Here is a 21,487-nt window from a genome sequence, read left to right on the forward strand (position 1 = left end):
GTGTTAGATTTAGCCTGGTCTTTGCTTTTTAGCACAGATGGTTTGTGACCGACTCCATAGTGCATAGAGATTCATATGTCAACGCAGAGGCACATTTCTGTTGACTAGGTTTATTTGTAGCAACTATCGGTATAATCTGAGATTTGGGGTAACTGTAATGAGACATTTGTATCGTTATGAGTCCCTTATTGGTCTGAGTTTGTTTCTGACCGTAACTATGTTACCCTTTGGTTTAATTAAAGAAATGTTTACATCTTCCTTTCAAAAAAAAAAAATCAAGGAGGAATATACGGAACTAACAACTTCGATATCAACCAATCAACTGATAACATGCATTTAATGAGACACAAGAATCCTCTCCAAGGATCTTACAACAACAATTTGGGTACGACCGTACGACTGAAACACCTTCTAAATCGAAGTCTATAATAATTGACAATTTGAATACAATCAACGCAGTTGTGGATTCACAAAGCAAAAAACAATGCGAATATGTATAAACCACAGTAAATCTTGGTGGAAATAGTTACAAGTACATCAATATGCAAAGTCTTTATTTGCTCAATTCTTTCCTTTGCCTTCTTGTTCCAACATCTATCCCTTAACCTCCAACAGCTTTCCTTGCTTTTTGTTTGACTTGTATTTCATATCAATTCCCCAATCGGCATCTTGAACTAGAAAAAGTCTATGTTTATATGGCCGAAAAAGAAATCTAGACTTGTATGCTGAGAGGAATGTATCAACCCAACGTGTAAGATGTAGCCAAACAAACAAAGCAATTGGTATACTAGCCAAAGTGATGACAACAAAAGGAACCCATCCCCCTGCACTACTAAACACCAAAAAGGAAGTTGCGATGAAGGCTACCATCATGCCCACCATGGAGATAAAGAGTGTTGCAAGTCCAAACACCAACTTTAAAGGTAATGACTTCAAGAAATCTTCTTCTATGTAACGTGACGTGAGAATTGACAAAAAAATTATTATTGAAGTTGAACAGGAACACAACGATATTGCATCTGATATGAAGTATATTATAAACCAGTTGTTTCTAAAATCAATACGAGTGCCCGTTTCTTGATTGTTGCCACCTGGTACAGTGAGTACTGCAGCAAAAATCACAGTGGCAACCAATGTTGCCACGATCAGGCAATAGTTTGTTGTGTCCTTCATCCACTTTTCACCATCTTTCTCCAAATGTGCATGTGTCTTTATAAATATCTCCTTAGGTGTTAGCCCTTCAGAATTCCTTCTGTTTACATATGATTGCGGCACGATCTTTTCTATCTCCTACAGTTGACTAAGTATAAATTGACAAGTAATAGTTAACCATTACATATGCAACCAGAAGAAGAAAAAAAATATATATTATCACTCACCTTAAACCACAACAACTCTCGTTGCATTTGAAGGGCTGCTCCTGATACGATATTTAGTGGATCTAAATCAGGCAATTTTCCAGCTAAATGCAACATGTTCTCTTTAGTTTTTGAAGTAACATAGGATGCAAGGGTATCCTTGTCAGCACCTATCTCAAATATTAAATTGAACACACTTTCCTGCCGATATAAAATAGCAATGTGAAATATACTCCTTTTATCTTCGTCTTGTCGCAATATAAGCTCAGGATAAGAGCGTGCAAGTATAATTAGGAATTCAACATTTCCAACTTTTGCAGCTTCAAAAATTAAATCCATACTATTTTTAACCAAGTTTGATGAGAACTGTTGGTATGGAATTCCAACCCTTTTCCAAAGTTTGTCAACTAATTGATGGGCTAATGTCTTCATCAAAGCTTTGTTATAGATCCATTTGAACCCTGTGGTTGAGAAAAGAATCTATTCAGAAATCAGAGATGGTTTGGTAATGAAGAAATATTAAATCTATATAATTAATTTCCCAATATACATAATAAGAAACTATATTGAAAGCTTTATAAAATAAAAACTCTAAGATAACTAAAATATTAGATGCGGCTACTTGCATCCTAATTATTGACTTCTTAAGATAAGTTTTGTCTTTGCATAACTCGGAAACTTTAAATCTCTTCTATCTTTTGAATTTAAGTAAAAAGAAATGTTCTCGTGCATGTGTATATAAAATAAACGGTTACAAGTACTATTACAATAGATTGAGACATATGGAGTAGAAAATAACTTATTTCACAGAATTTTTTATAGTTTAAGTAGATATCATCTAAAGATTTGATGAAATCAAATAAGAGCATTTTCCCATGCCAAGGTAATTTGTGTAAAATTGTCATCAAGTCGTGATTAATGTAATAAAAGAACTACTTGGGTTGGAGGCAGACTAACAAGAGTACTTTAAGAGGCTTTTCCAGAATGATAGCTGGCTTTCGCTGCCAATTGCAAAAGGTTTCCTTGCCAACTTTTTCAATGATTCAAACCATAATTCAGTGCCAGCAGTTGCTATGTTTTGATCCTTATTCAAAATTTCCAACGCTACATCTGTCCATAAAAACGGCACATTAATTTGATCATTATCTAAAGGTTGGTTAAGAAATTGTTATATAATATGGTCGCTAATATTGCAATAAAACTGGTAACTCCATATATCCAACTCGTATAACTGCCTCAACTTCATCAAAAGTAGGACTTACCAAACATATCATTGTCAATAGTAAACTCAAGGAGCTCAATGCGTTTTGCATTAGTCAAATGTTCAAGACGAGTCTGAGTGAATAGATACGAGACCATGTTCTTATGTCCTAGATAAGCTGCAACAATGAGTGGTGTGTCTTCATTGCGATCCGGGATCGATAGCAGTCCTCTGTTCATTTTCACCAGCTGCTCAGCAATTCTAACGTTTCCTGATTGAGCAGCAGAGTGAAGGGCCGTAAATCCATATGTTGTTTCCGATTCCAAGACCTTCGGAGTACTCACGATCAATTTCAACATTTGTGTTATAAAAGTGGTGTGTTGTGCAGCCGCCGCAATGTGAAATGCTGTCGCTTGCCCTTCCGTTATTGGAGTTCGAACATGGTGTGGGTAGTTCTCAAGAAAAGCCTTAGCAGCCGGCCAATCACCTTTTATGGCAGCATAAAGGAGGGGACGACACTCAACTGGATTTTTTTTTTTTTTTAAAAAAAAAAAGAAAAAAAAGAAAGCAAACGTATTAATTGCAACTTGTGGTGAAAAATCAAGCCACTTGGATCCATGCTAAGACCAAACGTAGCTGCAGGTAGCAAGTGAAATCTTTTCTTCTTCTTTTTTTTTTTTTTCTTTGTGCGTGTTTGTAATTGTTCTTTTGTTTCATGATTTGTTATTCTTGTTTTGGCCTAAAGAAAGTGCTTAACAGAACATTTTGGCTCCTGTCATAATGCAGTTTTTGCAAGGTAGAACGGAAATGAAACAAAGGACGACAAAGTTTTTCCTTTAAACTTAGTTTATCGTCTATAAAATTGTCAGGTGTTCCTTGATCATGCATGTGAGAAATATGTTTTTTTAATAGTAATGACAAAGTTAAAAGAAATTTTAGTAAAAAATTATATACTTCTCATATGTTATTTAAAGAGTATGTACGTGCTTCTTACATGCAAATCGCATAAAATTTTTATAGACTATGTTGAATGAAGGAAATGAAACACATTCATAACATTTTTCCATAAGATAATTCAAAATTAAACTTTGTCACAAGTCTATTTAATTGACTGCATGTTAGAGAAAGAGAGGAGTAATGTTAGGTACTATCATTTTATTTTCCCAAAGTTTATGTATTTTTAAAATCATTATTTGATCAAAATTTAATAGTGATTCATCCTAATTAAATTCAAGGGGAAACTTCACTTAATATCTCTAAATTGTTGTTACTTTTGCAACTACCCCTCTAAACTTAAAAAAAACTAGCAATTTAGTGTATCCATCTTTCAATTTTATTTTATTTTATTTTTAAAAAACAAAATACCAATCAGTTAGGATTTTTTGTTAAATCATGTCAAAATTTCGAAAATACAACTATTTTTTAAAAAAAAAAAAAAATCAAATATTCAAGCGTGGATATTTTTACAAATTCTATTAAATCCTGACCAACGCCTCATTCTTGCAATTTTTTCTTTTTTATGTAATACTCCAAATTTTTAGACAGGACGCCTTAAATAGAATTTAAATCCCGAGGTGATCAATTGCTCGATCGACCACTTCTGCCGATTGATCAACTTATTCATCTATCATCGCTCGATCGACATTATTCTGATAAATTGCATCTTTATGTGCCATCTATTTCGAAACCTAAATATTTAGTGAATTAATTGGACTAATAATATTCCTAATATTATTATATTTTGTGATAATATTATTGACATATAATATTATTTTGACCTAATATTATTTAGTATAATAATATTATTAGTGTAATAATGTTATTCAAAAATTTACATTATTTATAAAACGAACTAGACTCAAAACAGGTTTAGAATTATACCCTAATGTGTTATAAATGAAAAAAATTTTATATAAAAATATTTATGATTATTAATGATTAGATTTTATTAAAAATAAATCTAGTTAATTTAACTAGATAAAAACTAACCAAGGGTTAACCATATATATATTATTAAAGATTAACTCAAGTTAACCTAACTAGATAAAAGTTAACCATAAATTAACTAGATATTTTTTAAGATTAATTAAAGTTAATTTAACTAAAGTAAATTTAACCGTGGGTTAATTCGATATTTTACTTTTAACACATATTAATTTAACTACAATAAAAATTAACCCTAATTTATTAGCTCTATAGATTAAAGCCATTTCTCCTCCAACAAATTCGCACCACTCGGTGTATATTACTGAGTGAGTTTCCTTCTTCATCTCTTTCTTCTTCTCTTCTCTTTCTTTTCTCTTTTCTTCTTGCTCTTTTCTTTCCTTGTTTCCGTCCGAGTCTCCGAGAGGGGACGATCGTGGGAGAAGTGGGAAGTGAGAGTGATGGAGAATCAGAGATGAGAGCGAAGTTGAGGGAGAAAATCTGTGAGTGAGATGAGAGGAGGAACCCGGTCCCCCTTTCCTCTCTTTATCTCCTTTCTTCCTTTCTTCTTTCTTCTTTCTTCTTTCTTCTCTTTTGAAATTGAGAGACCCGAGAGAGAGAGAGAAGTCGACTGAGGGAGAGAGAGACCGTGGGACAGCCAGAGAGAGAAACAGAGAGGGAGATCGCCGAGAGAGAGAGAACCCGTGTGACCCAAAAACCCACGAGGAGACCCGACCAGAGGCCGAGCTTCCGGTGGAGCCAGAGGACCCAACGGACCAAGACCCCATTTTCGGCGAACAGAGACGCGACGTCCGGTGGATCGTTGGCCGGTTGAGCTAGGGGTGATTTCCGGCGGTTCTGGCCGGAAATCCGGGGACGTCCAGTGGCGATTTTTCCAGTGAGCTAAGAGTGCGATTTTTCGGCGACCCGAGCCTGTTTTCCGGCGATTTCAGTGGGTCTTACACGGTGGATTTCTCTGTGTTTGAACAGAAAATCCCTAGGCAATTTCTTGTGATTTGGCTTAATTAAATTGGTTTATTATTGTTGATTTTGATTGGGTTTTGATTGGATTGATTAACTGGGTATTCTGGATGTTTTTAGTTTTGGTGGGTTGAGGGTTAGCCGTGTGTGTGTTTTGTGTGGGTGTTCGGCCGTGTGATCCCCTGTGCCCATGTTTGGGAGATTTCTATATAAGTATGATGCTAGGCATTTTCTGGAAGGACTGATTTAGAATGGGTTTTGAGCTTAAATCCCCTGTTTGGCCGGATTTGTGTAGACTGTGCTGAGTGTATGTGTGTGATTTAGAATTTCCTTAATCACCCGAATTTCCCCTGTTCGGCCAGTTGTTGGTAATGTTCCTGTATTGATTTGTTGATTTTGTGAGGACCCGTAAGTACTAGTGTTTGGGCAGTGTACTGATTTAGAGTATTATTGTTGTTTGGGTGTCTTCCACAGGTGTAGATTCACGGTTCTGGTTGTGTGGATGTTTTAGTTATATTTTAAAATTAAGTATTTATTTATGAGATTGGATCAGTTTTAGGCCGTAGCTTTTAGATCAATCTTGTGGGTTGAAGTATGGCTTAGTTTTGGTAGTTTACCCGGTTGAGTAATGTTGTAGTGTTGTACCATTAGTCAAATAATTGGATTTGGGTTTTAAAAGAACTGTAAGTTAGTTTCCAAGATAATCAATTAAGATGGTTATATGGTTTAATTAAAAATTATGACAATAATATTGAGTTCCTTAAACTCATGTTAATAAATATAAATGATTTTCAAGTAAAAAAATGGGTAATTGTATCTATATATGTACAATTATGATCCTTGAATAATAATATTAACACTCTCTATACATAAACATATATTTATTGCAGAATATGAGGTATTATGAGAACTGCACCAAAAGGCTGTAAGTATCTTTATACTTACTAAGAACGAAGCTAGTTGACTTTTCCTATAATATATGTTTACTGCTTTATTTACTTGTTTGCGCATGTGGCTTTGCATGTTTTGTTATTTTAATAACCGGTTTAATAACAAGCTGTGGATCTAGATCCACAGTGGTACATGACGATTCACTGGTGGCCCAGGTACAATGAATGTAAAAGTATCGAAAAAGAGAATAATAAATACAAAAACTGGTGTACCCAGGTCACCAGGGAAGACTCAGGTTTCCAAGAACCCAGGTTCTCAAAGAAAATAATTAAAAGTTAAAAGGGAGAAAGTCCAGGCTTCAAATAAAACGTTAACCGTGCCCAGGCCAACAGAGGAGTGAAAAAGGGGAAATACCTAAAACTCTACATTTTAAGCTATCATATTATTGCTTTATGGTTACGTTTATATTCAATATATGACTATGATTAACTACCATGGTTCATATACTGCGCATAGATGTGATTATAAAGCTATTGCATTATGTTGCATTTATTAAATAAACCAGTATTCATATTATTATTGAAAACAGTGGACTCACTTTAGTGTTTTATGTTTTTGTTTCTATATATATATATGTATAATGGTGCATGTTTATAGACAAGGATTAGAGCTCAAAAGGTCTTAAGGCTAAGGACGCATAGTTTGCATTTTGTTTATAGTTTTTTGTGTTTATAATGTTTTATGTTGACAAAATTGCTAATAATTTCCATGTATTCTCTTGTGTCACTGTTGACACATGTTTACATGTATTTGTCTAAACATTTTCTTTATAAACGTCTAGAAGTATTTCAGTTAGAAGCTCTGTTGTGTTATTCATTCCAAACCTATTGGATATATATTATATTCCGCTGCCAAATCTTAACTCTGATGATGTTGTAGTAATGTCACGTGAAAGTTGAAAAATTTTCACTTACGCCTCTTTTTAAAAGGCGGGGCGTTACATTTTATCCTTAAAAAAATAGGTATTTTTAAAATTTTGACACCACTCTGTTATGAATTAAAGGAAAATTCTAACAAAAGAGATAAATTGAAAAAAATAGAAAGATTAATACACTAAATTGAGAGTTTTTTTTTAAGTTTAGGATGGTAATTACAAATATGAAAAAAGTTCAGTGGGTTAAGTGATATTTTTTCTAAATTCAATAAAGATTTTAAAAGTTATATCAAATTTAATTAAAATGATAAAAAGATGGTATGAATCATTATTCCAAAAAGAGAGAGGTACTTACTTGGGCATGGCTCCGATATATCTATCTGCACGGATTCTCCATGGGACGTGCCAGTATTTAAGGTAGTCGAGGTATCTCCGGCTACTTGAAATTCCAACGATGGAACGGTAGAGCTATGACTAGAGCTGCAGGGGAGATCCACATTTGCCTCTTGTCTTCCACTACCAGGCGTGTTGATATCATCTTCTTCCATTTTTCTGCTCTAGTTTTATAAAAATATAACTAATAGAAAATTGGCATATGAACAATTTTACATAAGTAATGTATTAAGATACCTACAAATTAAAGATTTAGAGAGAGAGGAATGATTCAAGAGTAAATGCTTTTTGCAAAAATTTTTCACTTTTCTTGCTCATTTCAAGTTTTCTTCCTTCAACTTACACAACCCAAACTGATAGATAGAGACACCTAGTTGCAGTTTGGGCTATAATGGTGTGAATTAAACAGCAGAAGAACAAGGGAAAAAGATTGGGCTATTTCGAGGGAGCCTTAACCTCCAAAATACCATGAGATGTATTAGGTTTGATAATATTCAAGCATCCGTCTTATTGATTGTGACTACTCTTAAATAGGATAATACAGTTAATTAGGTCATAAGACATAATCCAATAGGTTTAGCCGTTTACAGCATGCAAGAACTCTAGTAAGGAAAGATCCATACTAGAGGAATTCTATTCCTCATTAGCTAAGACAAATAGGGAAATGATAAATGGAAATTGCAATCCTTATTCAATGCCAAAATGAGTCCCAGGATATTGCCACGTAGTCCTCTCTTGAGCTTCAAGGCATGCATGTTCACATCATCCCTCTCCCCTACCAACTTCCTTGTTCTTAAGGAAAAACTCAAGAAATTGAGCTTGGACCATAATCTGATCTTCCCATGTTGCCTTTGTAGGAGAAAGACCTTGCCAGTGAATCAATAACTTTGTTTTTTTGTTCTTGGTCCTGGTTTGCAGCACTGCTTGTGGCTTGAGAGTCATTCGGCCGTCTTCTAACACTTCAGGGAGGTGCGGGCAGGCTATGTGTTTGCTGCCAAGATACCTTTAGAGCAAGCTAATATGAAAAACTGGGGATGGATGCGGGATCCTTGAGGCATTCCCAGCTTATATGCGACTGGACTAATTTTCTTGATAATTTGAAATGGATCATAGAAACGGCCAATAGTTTGGCATTCTTGCGCATATTGACTGAAAGTTGTCAGTAAGGATGCAATTTCAAAAACACCCAATCTCTTTCCGTGAATTCTTCCTCCTGGTACTTACTATCATACAGACGCTTCATGCACTTTTGAACTGCTTCGATGTTGTTCTTCAACTCCTTCAATGTTTGATCCTGTGCAATTAATTCATTTCCTTCGGCCACCACTCTAGCCGTGCCAGGGAGATATGTTAATAACATTGGAGGGTCCCTACCATATACCATTGCAAAGGGAGTGTTCTTGATGGTAGAATGCCAACTGGTGTTGTACCTATATTCCGCCCAAGCCAGCCATTTTCCCCACTCCTTCGGTTGGGTACTTGTGAAGCATTGCAAGTACATCTCCAACGTACGGTTCACCACCTCAATTTGCCCGTCTGTTTAGGGGTGATAGGCGGAGATAAAATTGAAACAAGTTCCATGTAGCCTAAATAGTTCTGTCCAAAAGTGACTTTTGAATGCAGGACCCTGTCGCATACTATGGATTTGGGCATCCCATGGAGCTTAAAAATGTTTTCAAAGAAAACTTGTACGATGCTCACTGCCGTCTAGGGATGACTAATGGCTACAAAATGAGCATGCTTGGACAGCCGATCTACCACCACAAAAATGGTTGCCTTACCTCTTGCATTTGGCAAGCCTTCAATGAAATCCATCGAAACATCTTCCCATATTTTTTCTAGAATTGGGAGAGGTTGCAACAGCCCCCTTGGCATAAGATTCTCACTTTTATGGCATTGGCATACGTCACAATCCTTGATAAATTCATTTACTCGACTCCTCATTCCCTTCCAATAGAAATTTGCTCGGACCCTTTGGAAGGTTTTATGGTACCCCTCATGAAAACCTCCATGCATTTGTTCCAGGATTGTGGCAAGAAGAGCTGAATTTTCTAGTAGATAAATCTGGTCCTTGTAGAACAAGATGACATCTTTGTAGTTCCATGGGCCCAACACTTCCCCTTCTTCAACCTTCTCGATGAGCTCTTGAAGGGATGAATCCTTCCCCACCTCTTCCTTGATTACCTCAAGCTAGTTTGGAACCAGGCCTGATACTGCCACTAGCTCTACTTCCTATAATTTCTTTCCCTCTTCAGAGCTTGAGTGCGTTGTATCTGGTTGGTCTCCAAGCCCTGATTTACCATCCCTTCACGATAACGCATCTGCCACATATTCTCCTTACCCTTCTTGTACTCAATTGAGAAGTTAAACCCCATTAACTTGTATAGCCACCTTTGCTGTGCTGTGGTAGACATTTTTTGGGACCATAAGTATTTAAGACTGTTGATCGGATCTAACCACAAAGTGCCGCTTGAGGAGGTACGATTGCCATTTTTGGACTGCCATCACCAATGCTAACATCTCATATTTGTACGTGGATAGCAATTGTTGGGTTGCCTGCAACGCTTGACTCAAAAAAGCTACAAGTCGCTCCTGGTGTAGGATGATGCTTGGATCATAGCTTGTTTGAAGTTCTCGAAGGCACTTTCTGCAGCAATTATCCAAGCAAAATTATTTTTCTTTTACATTCGATTCAATGGGGCTGCTATCTTTCCATAATCTTGTATAAAATGCTTGTAGTACCCCGTGAGTCCCAGAAACCCACGCATGGCTTTGAGTGTTTCTAGTTTGGGCCACTTCTTCATTGCTTCCACCTTCCCAAAGTCAACCCCCATGCCTTCGGGGGAGATCACATGCCCCAAGTATTGGACTTCTTGTTGCCCAAAATTGCATTTGGTTTTTTTTACATAGAGTTGCTGTTTCTCCAGAAGCTCCAAAGCAATCTTCACATGCTCCATGTGTTGTGCCCACTTGCTACTATACACTAATATGTCGTCAAAAAAACCCAAAACGAATTTGCGAAGGTAATTATGGAATACCTCATTCATGAAGGACTGGAATGTGGAAGGAGCATTCGTTAATCCGAACGGCATAACAAGGAATTCGTAGTGCCCGTGATTAGTGCGAAAGGCAATTTTCTCAATATTTTCCTCAGCTATCCGCACTTGATGATACCCAGAGCTCAAGTCCAGTTTGGTGAAATATTTAACTGCATTTATCATCCAAAAGTTCATCTATGACAGGTATCAAGAACTTGTCCTTTACCGTAATCCTATTTAATTCTCAGTAGTCTACGCACATCCTCCATGTGCCACCTCCTTTCTTAACTAGGAGCACCGGTGATGAATATGAGTTATCGAAGGGGCAGATTATTCCACTTTCCAGCATATCCTTTACTTGCTCCTTGATCTCAGTTTTCTGATAAAATGGGTACCGATATGGTATTACACTGACCGGTCCTGATCCTTTTTGCAAAATGATGCGGTAATCGTAGCTGCGAGGTGGAGGTAGCTCCTTGGATTTTGCAAAAATCACCTCATGCTCTTCAAATATTTGCTCCATGCCTTCTTCCCTCTCTTTCTCACTATGTTTCATCACCTCCCTTTCGTTCTCTGCTCCTGTTGGAAAGAGGGATAGAAACTCTATTGACCTTCTTGCTTGATTTTTAGTTCCATGTAATACGACTTGCTCCCTATTCCAAACAAACTGCAATTCTAGTGTCTCAAAATTCCATTGTATGGGCCCCAAAACTCATAACCATTGAGTGCCTAGCACAACCCCAAAACCTTCCAATTGGAGAATATAAAAGTCTACTGAGAAAATCCAGCCCTGTTATTGTACTGGGATTAATTTTAACACATTTATCTTGAATTCATATTTTCTCCCCTGAGGTGACAATCACATCCATCCCTCCCTCCTCTGTAGGTTGTAGCCTTAACAATCGGGTAAGAGCTAAACTCATAAAATTATGAGTGCTTCTCGAATCAATGAGCACTAGGAAAATTGACTACTGAATCCTCCCATAAATCTTCATAGTTTCAAGTGTGCCCTTACTAGTAATGGCATGTAAGGAAATGTCTGGGGAGTCATCCTCCTCCTCGTCATGCATCATCACGTCCCTATCTTCATCTTCCCCCAAATAAGCCTCAATCATGAAAAGCTTTTTGCAGCAGTACCACGTTCCATATTTATCATTGCATTTGAAACAAAAACTCTTCTCTTGCCTCTCCTTGAGTTCTACTGGTGTTAACCTTTTTATGGGAAGGGGTGGCCGACCCGTGGTACTTCAATGGTTTAAAGGTGGTTTCAATGCGTTTGAGAATGAGTTTTTTCTAAGAGCCATGTTGCGGGCCTCATGGACCTGTTCTAAGCCAATGGCCGAAGTGAAAGTAAAGGGACGTCCCATCATGACGTCCGCCTTGATTTCTTCTTTTAGGCCGCTTACAAAACAACTAACTTATTGACTCTATGATAAAGTCTCGATCTTTGAGAGTAGGGATAAAAACCTTGACTGATAGGCCTTGATGCTTCCTTTTTGTTGTAGTTTTGTTAGTTCTCCATAAGGGTCAAGGAATTGAGTAGGCCCAAAGCGAGCAAATAGCCCCTACTTAAACTTTGTCCATCTTATCTCCCATCTTTCTTGTAGCAATATCTAATACCACGGTTGGGCTTCTCCTTCTAGGTAGAAGGAAGCCAATGTGGCCTTATCTTATTTGTTGGTTCCTCGAAAGCTAAAATACTGTTCTGCCCTACAGACCCAACTAGTTGACGATGGCCAGGGAAAAACTAGTCTTCTTCCCCATTGAACCGAGGAAATTCTAGCTTGAGGTGGCGATGGTCGAAAAGAGGTCTTTCCCCAGCGTGGGAATTCTCTCCGTCTACCTCACGATGTTTCCCCTGTGAGTTCTCCCCTTCTTCACGTCGGTTCTTGCCTTTGGTGGACAACATTTCAAAAATCTCAGTTATTCGAGCCATGAGTTGTTGTTGTCCCTCTGTCAGAGAGTGTACCGACTGCTCCAAACTGCCCATTCTTCCTTCCATGAGTTGGTGATACTTTTGTTTCAAGAACTGCCTATGTTGACTGTCACTTTTCTCTCAATTTTCTGGTTTCGTTTGAGGAAAATCGGGGTTCTAGGTTTAACAATTCCTTGCTAAAAAGTGGAACCCTAGCTTTGATACCACTTGATGTGAATCAAACAGCACAAGAACAAGGGAAAAAGATTGGCCTACTTCGAGGGAACCTTGACCTCTAAAACACCATGAGATGTATTTGGTTTGATAATATTCAAGCATCCCTCTTATTCATTGCGACTACTCTTAAATAAGATAATACAACTAGGTCATAAGACATAACTCATTAGGTCTAGCCGTTTACAGCATCCAAGGACTCTAGTAAGGAAAGATCCATACAAGAGGAATTATATTCCGTATTAGCTAAGTCAAATAGGGAAATAATAAATGGAGATTGCATTAATCCTTATTCAATGCTAGCGTGAGTCCCACGGTATTGCCATGTAGTCCTCTGCTTGAGCTCCGAGGCATGTTCACATCACATAACTAGAAATTTAGAGGGCAAGACTGATTTGAATTTTTTTTATTTTGTTTAAGAGGGTAACGAAAAAAGAAATTAATTAAGACTTAATATGTTATTTTGACAAATTTAAAGACTAAATGTTTTTAACAATTCCCCCCTAGCTAGTCCGTCACTGGTTGTAGTATATTTTTATCATGATTTGCAATCCAATTTTAGCGCGCAGGACAATAACATTGCATTAAGCGATCCCTCGCAAGAAACTTACTGCATGATCCTGTTCTTCTTTTTTCTTCTGGTTTTCCATAAACTTTTCTTCTACCAGATTTGCAAAATAGTAAATATTATAAGAACCACCATGACAAAAGTACCAAGCTTTTGAATTACGGATTCGGAAAGAAGAAGAAAAAGGTATGATGCTTGTTAGTGTTAAAAAAATAAAATAAATAAATATACAGGTATTGACAAGATTATTACTTACAGATTGGGCTTCTGAGCCTCTTGAGCAGTCCGAACAAACGAGGAGTCTTTTGATACTCAAGCTAGCTTGCACGAGTTTAATTTGGCCAGAAAGTCGGGTAGATTTATAAGATGATATTGATCATTACATTGAGACAAAAACAGATGGACAAAATAAGCACTACTGTTCGGTAGTCGACTACATATACTATTTGGAAGTTGTTTTCTTCTCAAAAGAAACGTTCTCTAATAATAATTAAATAACAAAAAAAAAAAAAAACACATAATTCGTTCAAACTATCACTTCATTGTCAATGTCTCCTCAAACTATCAATTGTGTCAATATCCCGAGTAATGGTAGAAGTCCAAAAAGTCATGGTCATGTAAAAGTACTATTAGTCATGCATTAAATAATGTTTCATAAACTTATTTAATAACCCATGAGTTCTCATGGGCCAATATCAGTTAGTATACAACAATTTGGAATTTAATTAGCATATCTTGATCATATATTCTTCATCAGGGTTCCCAAGGGCCCGGGGAAAGTGGCTTGGAATAATAACCCATGAGTTCTCAAGGGCCAATATCGATCGGTTAGTATACATGAATTTGGAATTCAATTAGCATATCTTGATCATATATTCTTCATTTGGGTTCCCATGCAAGGGCCCGGCGAAAGTGACTTGGAATAATTTCCACCATGCATATATGTTTATGGGTAATGTTTTCTATGCCACTAACGGGCACGTAATCTAGAGCTTGTTTGGCAAGGGAGAGAAAATTCTTCCTCCCCCTCTTTACTTTTTCAAAAAACAATCAACTTCAAAACATTCTAATTTTATATCACATCAATAATTTTTATTTCTATTTAAATAAAAAAAATTATTACAATACAAAACTTTTTTCATTTTTCTATACAAATTCTTTTTATTTTATATCACATCTATCACTTCTTATTACTACTCCAAACTCACACTCCCTTACTTTCATAGATTATCTATTCTAATCTTTACTTTTTTTAGTTATAATTTTTTAATGTTTTGAGGGAGAAAGAAACCCATAATAAACAAAAATTTACTGGTGTTTTTACTCCAAAGACCATATCAATGTTTTAAATTTATGGCTTCAAAAACTGTTTTAATGTTTAAAAATTATAAGTTCACACAACATGAATGTCAGAATTCTAAACCAACTCAAATTTGGAACTCAACTTATATATATATATATATATATATATATATATATATATATTGGAAATTCTCAATCAAGCAACTCTAAAATGTATTTACCACAAAGAAAACAGCTTCTTTTTTTATAGTGAAAAAAGAGAAACGTAAAAAATAAATTAAGATGTTCAACATTTTGCCCAAGTACATGCATGCTTTGTGAAAAAAGTGATCAAAAGATAAGGAGACGGATAGGACGCCCGCAGACAAAAGCTGTTGGTACTGGCGTACTGCTCATCCCAAAAATGTAATTAGTTGGAATACAAAAATGTTTGGTCACGAGGATGGCTCGCTTGTCCCAAAGAACTCCATCTCGCTTGTCCTCAGACTAACAGAGTAGTGCTTGTGTCAGTAATAAATAATAATGGATGGTAAATTAATATTAGAGTAACTCAGCCCAATTTAATTCAGATCAAGTTAAAGTTAAGTATTGAATGCTTTAACGAAGATTTCTTCTTTAAGGCCCACTAATGAATGCATGCCATTGCTCGTGTCCGGTCTGAAATAGGATCCTCTTTCAATTTCAATATAAAGATGATTTTAAAAATTACATTAATTTTGAGAGATAAAAAAAATAAAATATAAAGGTGATATGTAATATTACTCAAATATTTTTACAAACCGATTTGTAAAAAAATTATATTCTTTGATAAATCTAACTAACAAAAATTTATAATTTCTGTATTACTTTTTTTTAGACTTAAAAAAAATTAATTATTGAATCTATTTTTGTACATGTAAATTCTATCAGTATAATAATTAAATTTTTTTAAAAAAAAAAATAGTAAAAATTAATAAAAATTATAAGCATTTCATACCTATGTAAATAACCCTGGATAGATATCTTTTTCATGCATGTGAAAACCACTGCAAACTGATTATCTTGAAGTACGAAATTACTGAAGAAATGATTGCAAAATGACAAAATATGCTGAAAAAGAAGCCCAATAATTCCCAACTCATCGGATTTCGTTCCTTTCTTTTCTTTCTCACCCCCTGTTCCTTTTTTGAAGTTATGCCGACAAATACTATCATATTTCATTTTTAAATAAAAAATTAAACAAAAAGGTACTATTTTGTCGTCGTAAAGTTATATTATAAGTGCCCACGTGAAATTACTGTTATTTTCATTTTTATTTTGTTCGTTTCCTTTTGAAAGCTGGCTGCCCCACCTTGGTCCTTGACAAATGCCGTACAATTGGACGTAGTGGTCTCTGTCATGCTAATGCATGCACCATCAATTCCAGGTCCTCTAGCTTTAATCGATACCAACGAGTCGTCCACGTTTCATATATATCATGCTGCCATTGATGACGCAAGATCATCTTCCATCATCCATTTAATCCGACAAAACCCGGGACGAGGAGAACTACCAGCTGGCAGCTACTCACAAACCAGCGCCGGTTCAACATATTTTAAGATACAGGGTATGTTTGGAAACGCCCAGGGAAAGACTTTTTACATTTTTTTATTTTATTTTTATATTTTTTAAGAGAGCTTCTACACATGCGTCTTTCATCAAAACGCGGGTGTTGCCATTCACATTCCATTTTCAAAATTTCTCCCATTTCCCAAATCTCCCCCTCTCCACCGTGCCCTCCCCCACCGACCGGAAATCCGACGCCCTTGCCGACGCCGACGCCGCTCACTCTCTCTTGGAGTCCCTCGAAACCAGCAGACCGGCGCACCGACCGGAAATCCGAATCCGACGCCGACGCCTAGCTCTCTCGATCTCTCAAACCCAGCACAGACCGGACAATCCATCGCCGACGACGCTCTCTCTCTCTCGAACGGTCTGCTCCGGCGCCCACCGACCAGATCTCCGACGCCTTTGAAGCCCAGCTCGCTCTTTCTTGCAACCAGCCGACCGGATCTCCGACGAAGCCGACGACGCCAAGATTGTAAATTATTACCTCAAAATACTTCACAGAGAAAACGATGGAGCAGGACCTTCATCATGATCAAGCCCGATGGCGTCCAGAGGGGCTTGGTACGTGGGCTTTTTCTTTTTTATTTGAAAGCGTAATTTTTTTTTTTTTTTTTTTTTTTACTGTGTATGGATCTTGTGTTTGGCTGAATCGAAAGTGTAGGAAAGGAAAGTTTTGGGTTTTTTTTTCTTTTTTCTTCCTATTTTTATGACACCAGTTGACGCACGTATAGCATTACTCCAAACTCAGACTTGCCTCTAGGCATTCGATACAGAAAAAGTTCAGACATAGAGAATGGAGACACCGGGACAGTGGTTGGAGAAGGCGCTGGTGGATCTATGCCAAAGGGTGGAGACGGGTCTGGGTTTGGGTATGGATACCGATATGATATCGGGCTTGGTCTCCTATTGCGAGCTTGCTCATCCCCAAGACGCCAAAGAATACCTTGACGTAATTCTCTATATCGCCCACTATTTATTTGATATTGTTTACTTGGTTAGTGGGCTTTACTTTGTATTACAATTTCTGGATCTTCCTCAAAATCTTCGCTTTCATCGAGATTATGATGAATTTTGTAGTTAAGTTTTTTTCTTCAGGCTTGTTATGTTTGGATAGTATTTGGTTTCATACGGCTAAACTGAGATCTTTGTAGTCATTGTTATGATTAGAATGAGTTTCACGATTATCTTAGACATTGGTGCCTGATGTTCATTGGAGAAAACCCTCTAAAGAAAGGTACTTTAGCTCAATGCTACCTAGATTGTGTTTCTTATTGATTTATCATGAGATGAGTCTTTTTTGTTTTTTTCTTCTCTTTTTAAGTTCCTTCGGTTGGTTTGTTACACAATTGAACTTATATATTTTTTTTTCTTTTAAGATTTTGACAAGTCATGTATGGGTCTGCTTTGCATTTTCATGTATCAGAAAGGGCATTCATATACTCTTTATAGGCTGATCTGTCAAGGTTATTTTGGCTTTCTTATGCACTCTTTGAAGATGTTAGATTTGTTTTTCATGTCTACAGCTTGTTATGATTTATAAAACCAAATATTGGAGGACCTTTATGGAAGCTAAGGAAGCTAAAGATTAGAATATCAACTAAAATTATCAAGAAAAAAAAAAAAAAAGAAAAAAAGAAGAAGAAGCAAAGACCGAAAATTCTGATTTAAATCAGACTTTTATTTTCTTAGGCTAAAAGTTAATACTAGGAATCCTGGAAGTTGATGCATGCAAATTCTTCTTGAACAAAAAAAATAGAACATGTGACATGGTTTGATTGTCTTCATTATGGCATCATTTTAACTGTAGCTCATCTTCTGAAGGGCTTGGTGTATGTTGTGGTATGAGTTAGTTGGCAAAGGGATGGACCTGGAAGCTATATTATATATTTTGATAATTTTGATCATTCTCCTAGAATAGAGCTCCTTCTGCAACTTTAAATTGTTTATAATCTTTGTGATTTCAGGATAATATGTTAGTCAAATTTAACTTGGTTTTCATGATTATTAGGAGTAACACCAAAGACAGCTTGAGGTGTGTGGGGGCAGGTTCATGTTCCATGAAGAGGTGTTGGGGTCAAATAGAACCACTCAAAGAAGTTCAGTTCGGCCAAGTTGAACTGGAAGGCCTCATATCAAAACTTCTGTGCAGCTGCTTGCATATGAGAATTGAAATATCTCCTAGTGGATTGTTTCTTCTTTGTAGATTTATACCTCATTTGTGGTAATGATCATGACCATGTTTGTGATGTTTGTCTAGGAATTAATCCTAGTTTTTTTTTTTTTAAGAAAAAAAAAAATACAAGTTCTGGATTGGCAAAAGATCCAATGTATTAAACATTCAAGACATGATGCTCTATAGGGTTTGAGGTTGGAAATGGGAAAATTAAATATTTCTTTAAGTTATCCTTGTTGAACCTTATGTAGACTTGAAATTATAATCAAGTGACTCAAACTTGAACAAAAACACCACATTTTCCAGATTTGGATCTGCTGCCGGAAGTGCTCGAGAATCTTGAATATTATTAATTTGGCAATGATCTAAAACAAAGTATTTATGGGAATTGCTTACCAAAGGCTGCACTAGAACAAGCTTGAGGCACTAAACCAAATACGCTTGTTACAAGGAGCTTTCTAACAGAAACACGCTAATACTCTAAGCTACAATACTAAACCAAATTTGCAGTAGATTCAATGACAAAACCAATAGGTTTCTTAAGACCCTACAGGAGTCATGATATCATGCATTATATTATTGAATTTAAGCTTTCTAATACCTAACAAGTTTTTGTTTATAAAATGTCCTATGCCCTGTTATAAAACAACCCTATAATTGCGGCCTTTAGGAATTAGGTGTATAATCTTTGATTACAGTCCGCAGTAATACTATAATACAACTGAAAATTTGTACTTTCAAGCCAACATCATTCAAATCCATCAACACCAATTTAACACTTAAGTTTGAGCATTTTAAACATTAGACAATTTTAGATAATCACATCCTGTACAAAAAAAGCTTCAAAACAGAAAAGTCCACGTCTGTCCACCACATGACAACATGCAAATCCAACAATACTTGTAGTGCCTATCCAAAATCCAACATTACAACATTGAGATATAAACTTCACAATAGAAGAAGATGATAATGGCTTCGATGATGTCGGTAAATGGGACAAGGACAACTTAAGAGCTTCAATTATTTGGGCAACATTTCAACTTTTACGTGAGTGTCTTCTCCCGCCTTCCAATGCATCCAGCCAAATATACCTGCAGTTCAACCAAATAGACTATGATATACATATTTGAAGGCCACAAAAGCCCAACCAACAGATGAAAAATGAACACTTTAAATGGATAAGAGAGTTGGATATATAGCTGCTTCTTAGAGTTCATTGCAATGAACCTCGCACATCTAGTCAGTCATTAATTAAGGCAGTCCACCACAATTTGTTGACACTCTTAAACAATTCTATAAACATCTATAAACAATTTAATTTCTTTTTCCAAACGTAGTAAGCTATCCAATTTAATATGTATATTGTTAATACTGTCCAGCAAACATAGTATCCAAAATCAACCATGCTCAAACTTCCATAGATTCATTAAAAAGGCCACAACATCCAAGAAAAACAAAGCACATATCAAATAAATCCAACATTAAAGTTGAAACAATACTCTTATATCTACATCTACTTAGTAAAATCAGGTTTCTATCCACATGTTCCATTATTCCATCTGAATATACACATGAATCAGATTGCCATTGCAGGGGACAGTGCAGTACAAATGATCTAAATCCAGTCTGGTTAAAACAAATATCAAACTGATCACAAACATGCCCGTACTGCAGTCTAGAAGGATCACATTCAAATAACAATGTTTTTATGGAAAGTACAAAATTCAGTGCATGCATACATGTGCAAGAATTAGCTAAAAGGCATTCATTCTACAATCAATGGAGTTCATTTATGAAACATAAAATGCCAATTTGTTGTATATCTTACAATCTTTTGACATATATAAGGAATCAACAACAAACAGCTTTCTTTTTTCCTATTTCTTTCTTCTTACAGTAAGTTGGAAATTTAAGATGACATTGGTAACCTATAATGGAACATATGGACAGAAACCTGATTTTAACTTCAGAATTTAGAACCTGTAAATGTGTTCATAAATATTTTGGTTCCTTACCAACAACTAAAATCTGCCCCCCACAAACTACCAATACAGTCATATATCTACATCTATTTAGTAATTGCAACACCAAATTAGCAATATTGCAGCTGGATAAATCTGTGACATTTATAGTGTCTTAAGAAATTGATGGATAATTTTAAGCCTAAACCAGACCACCAAATAAGCACAGCATACCATGGTGAAAATTTACAATAAACTTACAAATTTCAGGGCTATGAAATATGCAAACTTACTGCGGTCGGCGTCAGAAAAGGGGGGAGTTCCGCCGGAAATGGGGGAAAATCGGAGCCGGAGACGGGGGGAGCTCGGTCGGCGGTGGAGATTGCCAGAGATGGGGGAGATCGGCCGGAAATGGGGGAAAATCGGAGCTGGAAACGGAATGCGTCAGAGATCCGGTCCGGTCTATGCTGGGTTCGAGAGATCGAGAGAGCTGGGTGGGTGGGTCGTCGAGAAACCCGGTCGATCTGGGCGGCGTCAGAGATCTGGTGCCGGTCTGTGACAGAGCTGGGCGTCGGAAACGGGGGCAAATCGGATTGCCGAAAAAGGGGGAGATCGGCCGATTAATGGGGAAGGAGATTTTGAGGGAAGAGAAAGGGAGAAAATTTTTTGGGGAAAATATTGTGGGTCTGGTCTGTGAACTTCTGTGACAGAGCTAGGCGTCGAAAATGGAGGCAAATCGGAGCGCCGGAATAGCTGGAGATCGGCCGGAAAATGGGGAAGGACATTTTTGAGGGAAAGAGAAAGGGGAGAAAATTTGGGGGGAAAATGTGCTAATGGCGCAAATTATTTTAGTATCCGAGTCTTTTCCATTTGAGTTCCAAAATTTTTAACTTCGTTGTCAGTGCCACGCTGGAAAGAGACGGAGATGAGACGGACAAAAGGCTCACGTTTAGCATTTCTCATTTTTTAATAACACTTGATATCAAAATTAATAATTTATTATTATGTTCGGTACATTGCATTACCAA

At 36.6% G+C, this 21,487-nt stretch overlaps 2 protein-coding genes and 1 long non-coding RNA gene across 3 annotated transcripts; 1 reads left to right on the forward strand and 2 right to left on the reverse strand.

The window, feature by feature from the left end:
* Positions 1-464: 464 nt before the first annotated feature.
* LOC133867843 (ankyrin repeat-containing protein ITN1-like) lies at positions 465-1,811 on the reverse strand. The gene is made up of 2 exons (XM_062304606.1): positions 1,380-1,811; positions 465-1,290 (listed from the first exon to the last, which is right to left on the reverse strand). The coding sequence occupies exons 1-2, from the start codon at positions 1,788-1,790 to the stop codon at positions 595-597; spliced, it is 1,107 nt and encodes a 368-aa protein (XP_062160590.1). The 5' UTR covers positions 1,791-1,811; the 3' UTR covers positions 465-594.
* A 499-nt stretch (positions 1,812-2,310) lies between these two features.
* On the reverse strand, positions 2,311-13,758 carry LOC133869258 (uncharacterized). Its single transcript, XM_062306213.1, has 4 exons — positions 13,693-13,758; positions 7,644-7,840; positions 2,621-3,082; positions 2,311-2,468 (listed from the first exon to the last, which is right to left on the reverse strand). The coding sequence occupies exons 2-4, from the start codon at positions 7,834-7,836 to the stop codon at positions 2,311-2,313; spliced, it is 813 nt and encodes a 270-aa protein (XP_062162197.1). The 5' UTR covers positions 7,837-7,840; positions 13,693-13,758.
* A 2,798-nt stretch (positions 13,759-16,556) lies between these two features.
* Positions 16,557-18,398, forward strand: LOC133867890 (uncharacterized). The gene is made up of 3 exons (XR_009900225.1): positions 16,557-16,886; positions 17,057-17,274; positions 18,334-18,398. It is a non-coding gene; the product is annotated as an uncharacterized LOC133867890 (long non-coding RNA).
* The last annotated feature ends 3,089 nt before the right edge of the window (positions 18,399-21,487 follow it).

The sequence above is a fragment of the Alnus glutinosa genome, chromosome 5 (assembly GCF_958979055.1).
Source record: "Alnus glutinosa chromosome 5, dhAlnGlut1.1, whole genome shotgun sequence".
Classification (NCBI taxonomy): domain Eukaryota; kingdom Viridiplantae; phylum Streptophyta; class Magnoliopsida; order Fagales; family Betulaceae; genus Alnus; species Alnus glutinosa.

Bases quoted from the DNA above. Each gene is read 5' to 3' on its own strand.
- LOC133867843 (XM_062304606.1), bottom strand. From the start codon at position 1,790: ATGAAGACATTAGCCCATCAATTAGTTGACAAACTTTGGAAAAGGGTT. The intron at 1,291-1,379 runs GTGAGTGATAAT...AGTCAACTGTAG, and splicing joins GAGAGTTGTTGTGGTTTAAG to GAGATAGAAAAGATCGTGCC.
- LOC133869258 (XM_062306213.1), bottom strand. From the start codon at position 7,836: ATGGAAGAAGATGATATCAACACGCCTGGTAGTGGAAGACAAGAGGCA. The intron at 3,083-7,643 runs GTAAGTACCTCT...AAAAAAATCCAG, and splicing joins TATATCGGAGCCATGCCCAA to TTGAGTGTCGTCCCCTCCTT. The intron at 2,469-2,620 runs GTAAGTCCTACT...TTTTATGGACAG, and splicing joins TATTGACAATGATATGTTTG to ATGTAGCGTTGGAAATTTTG.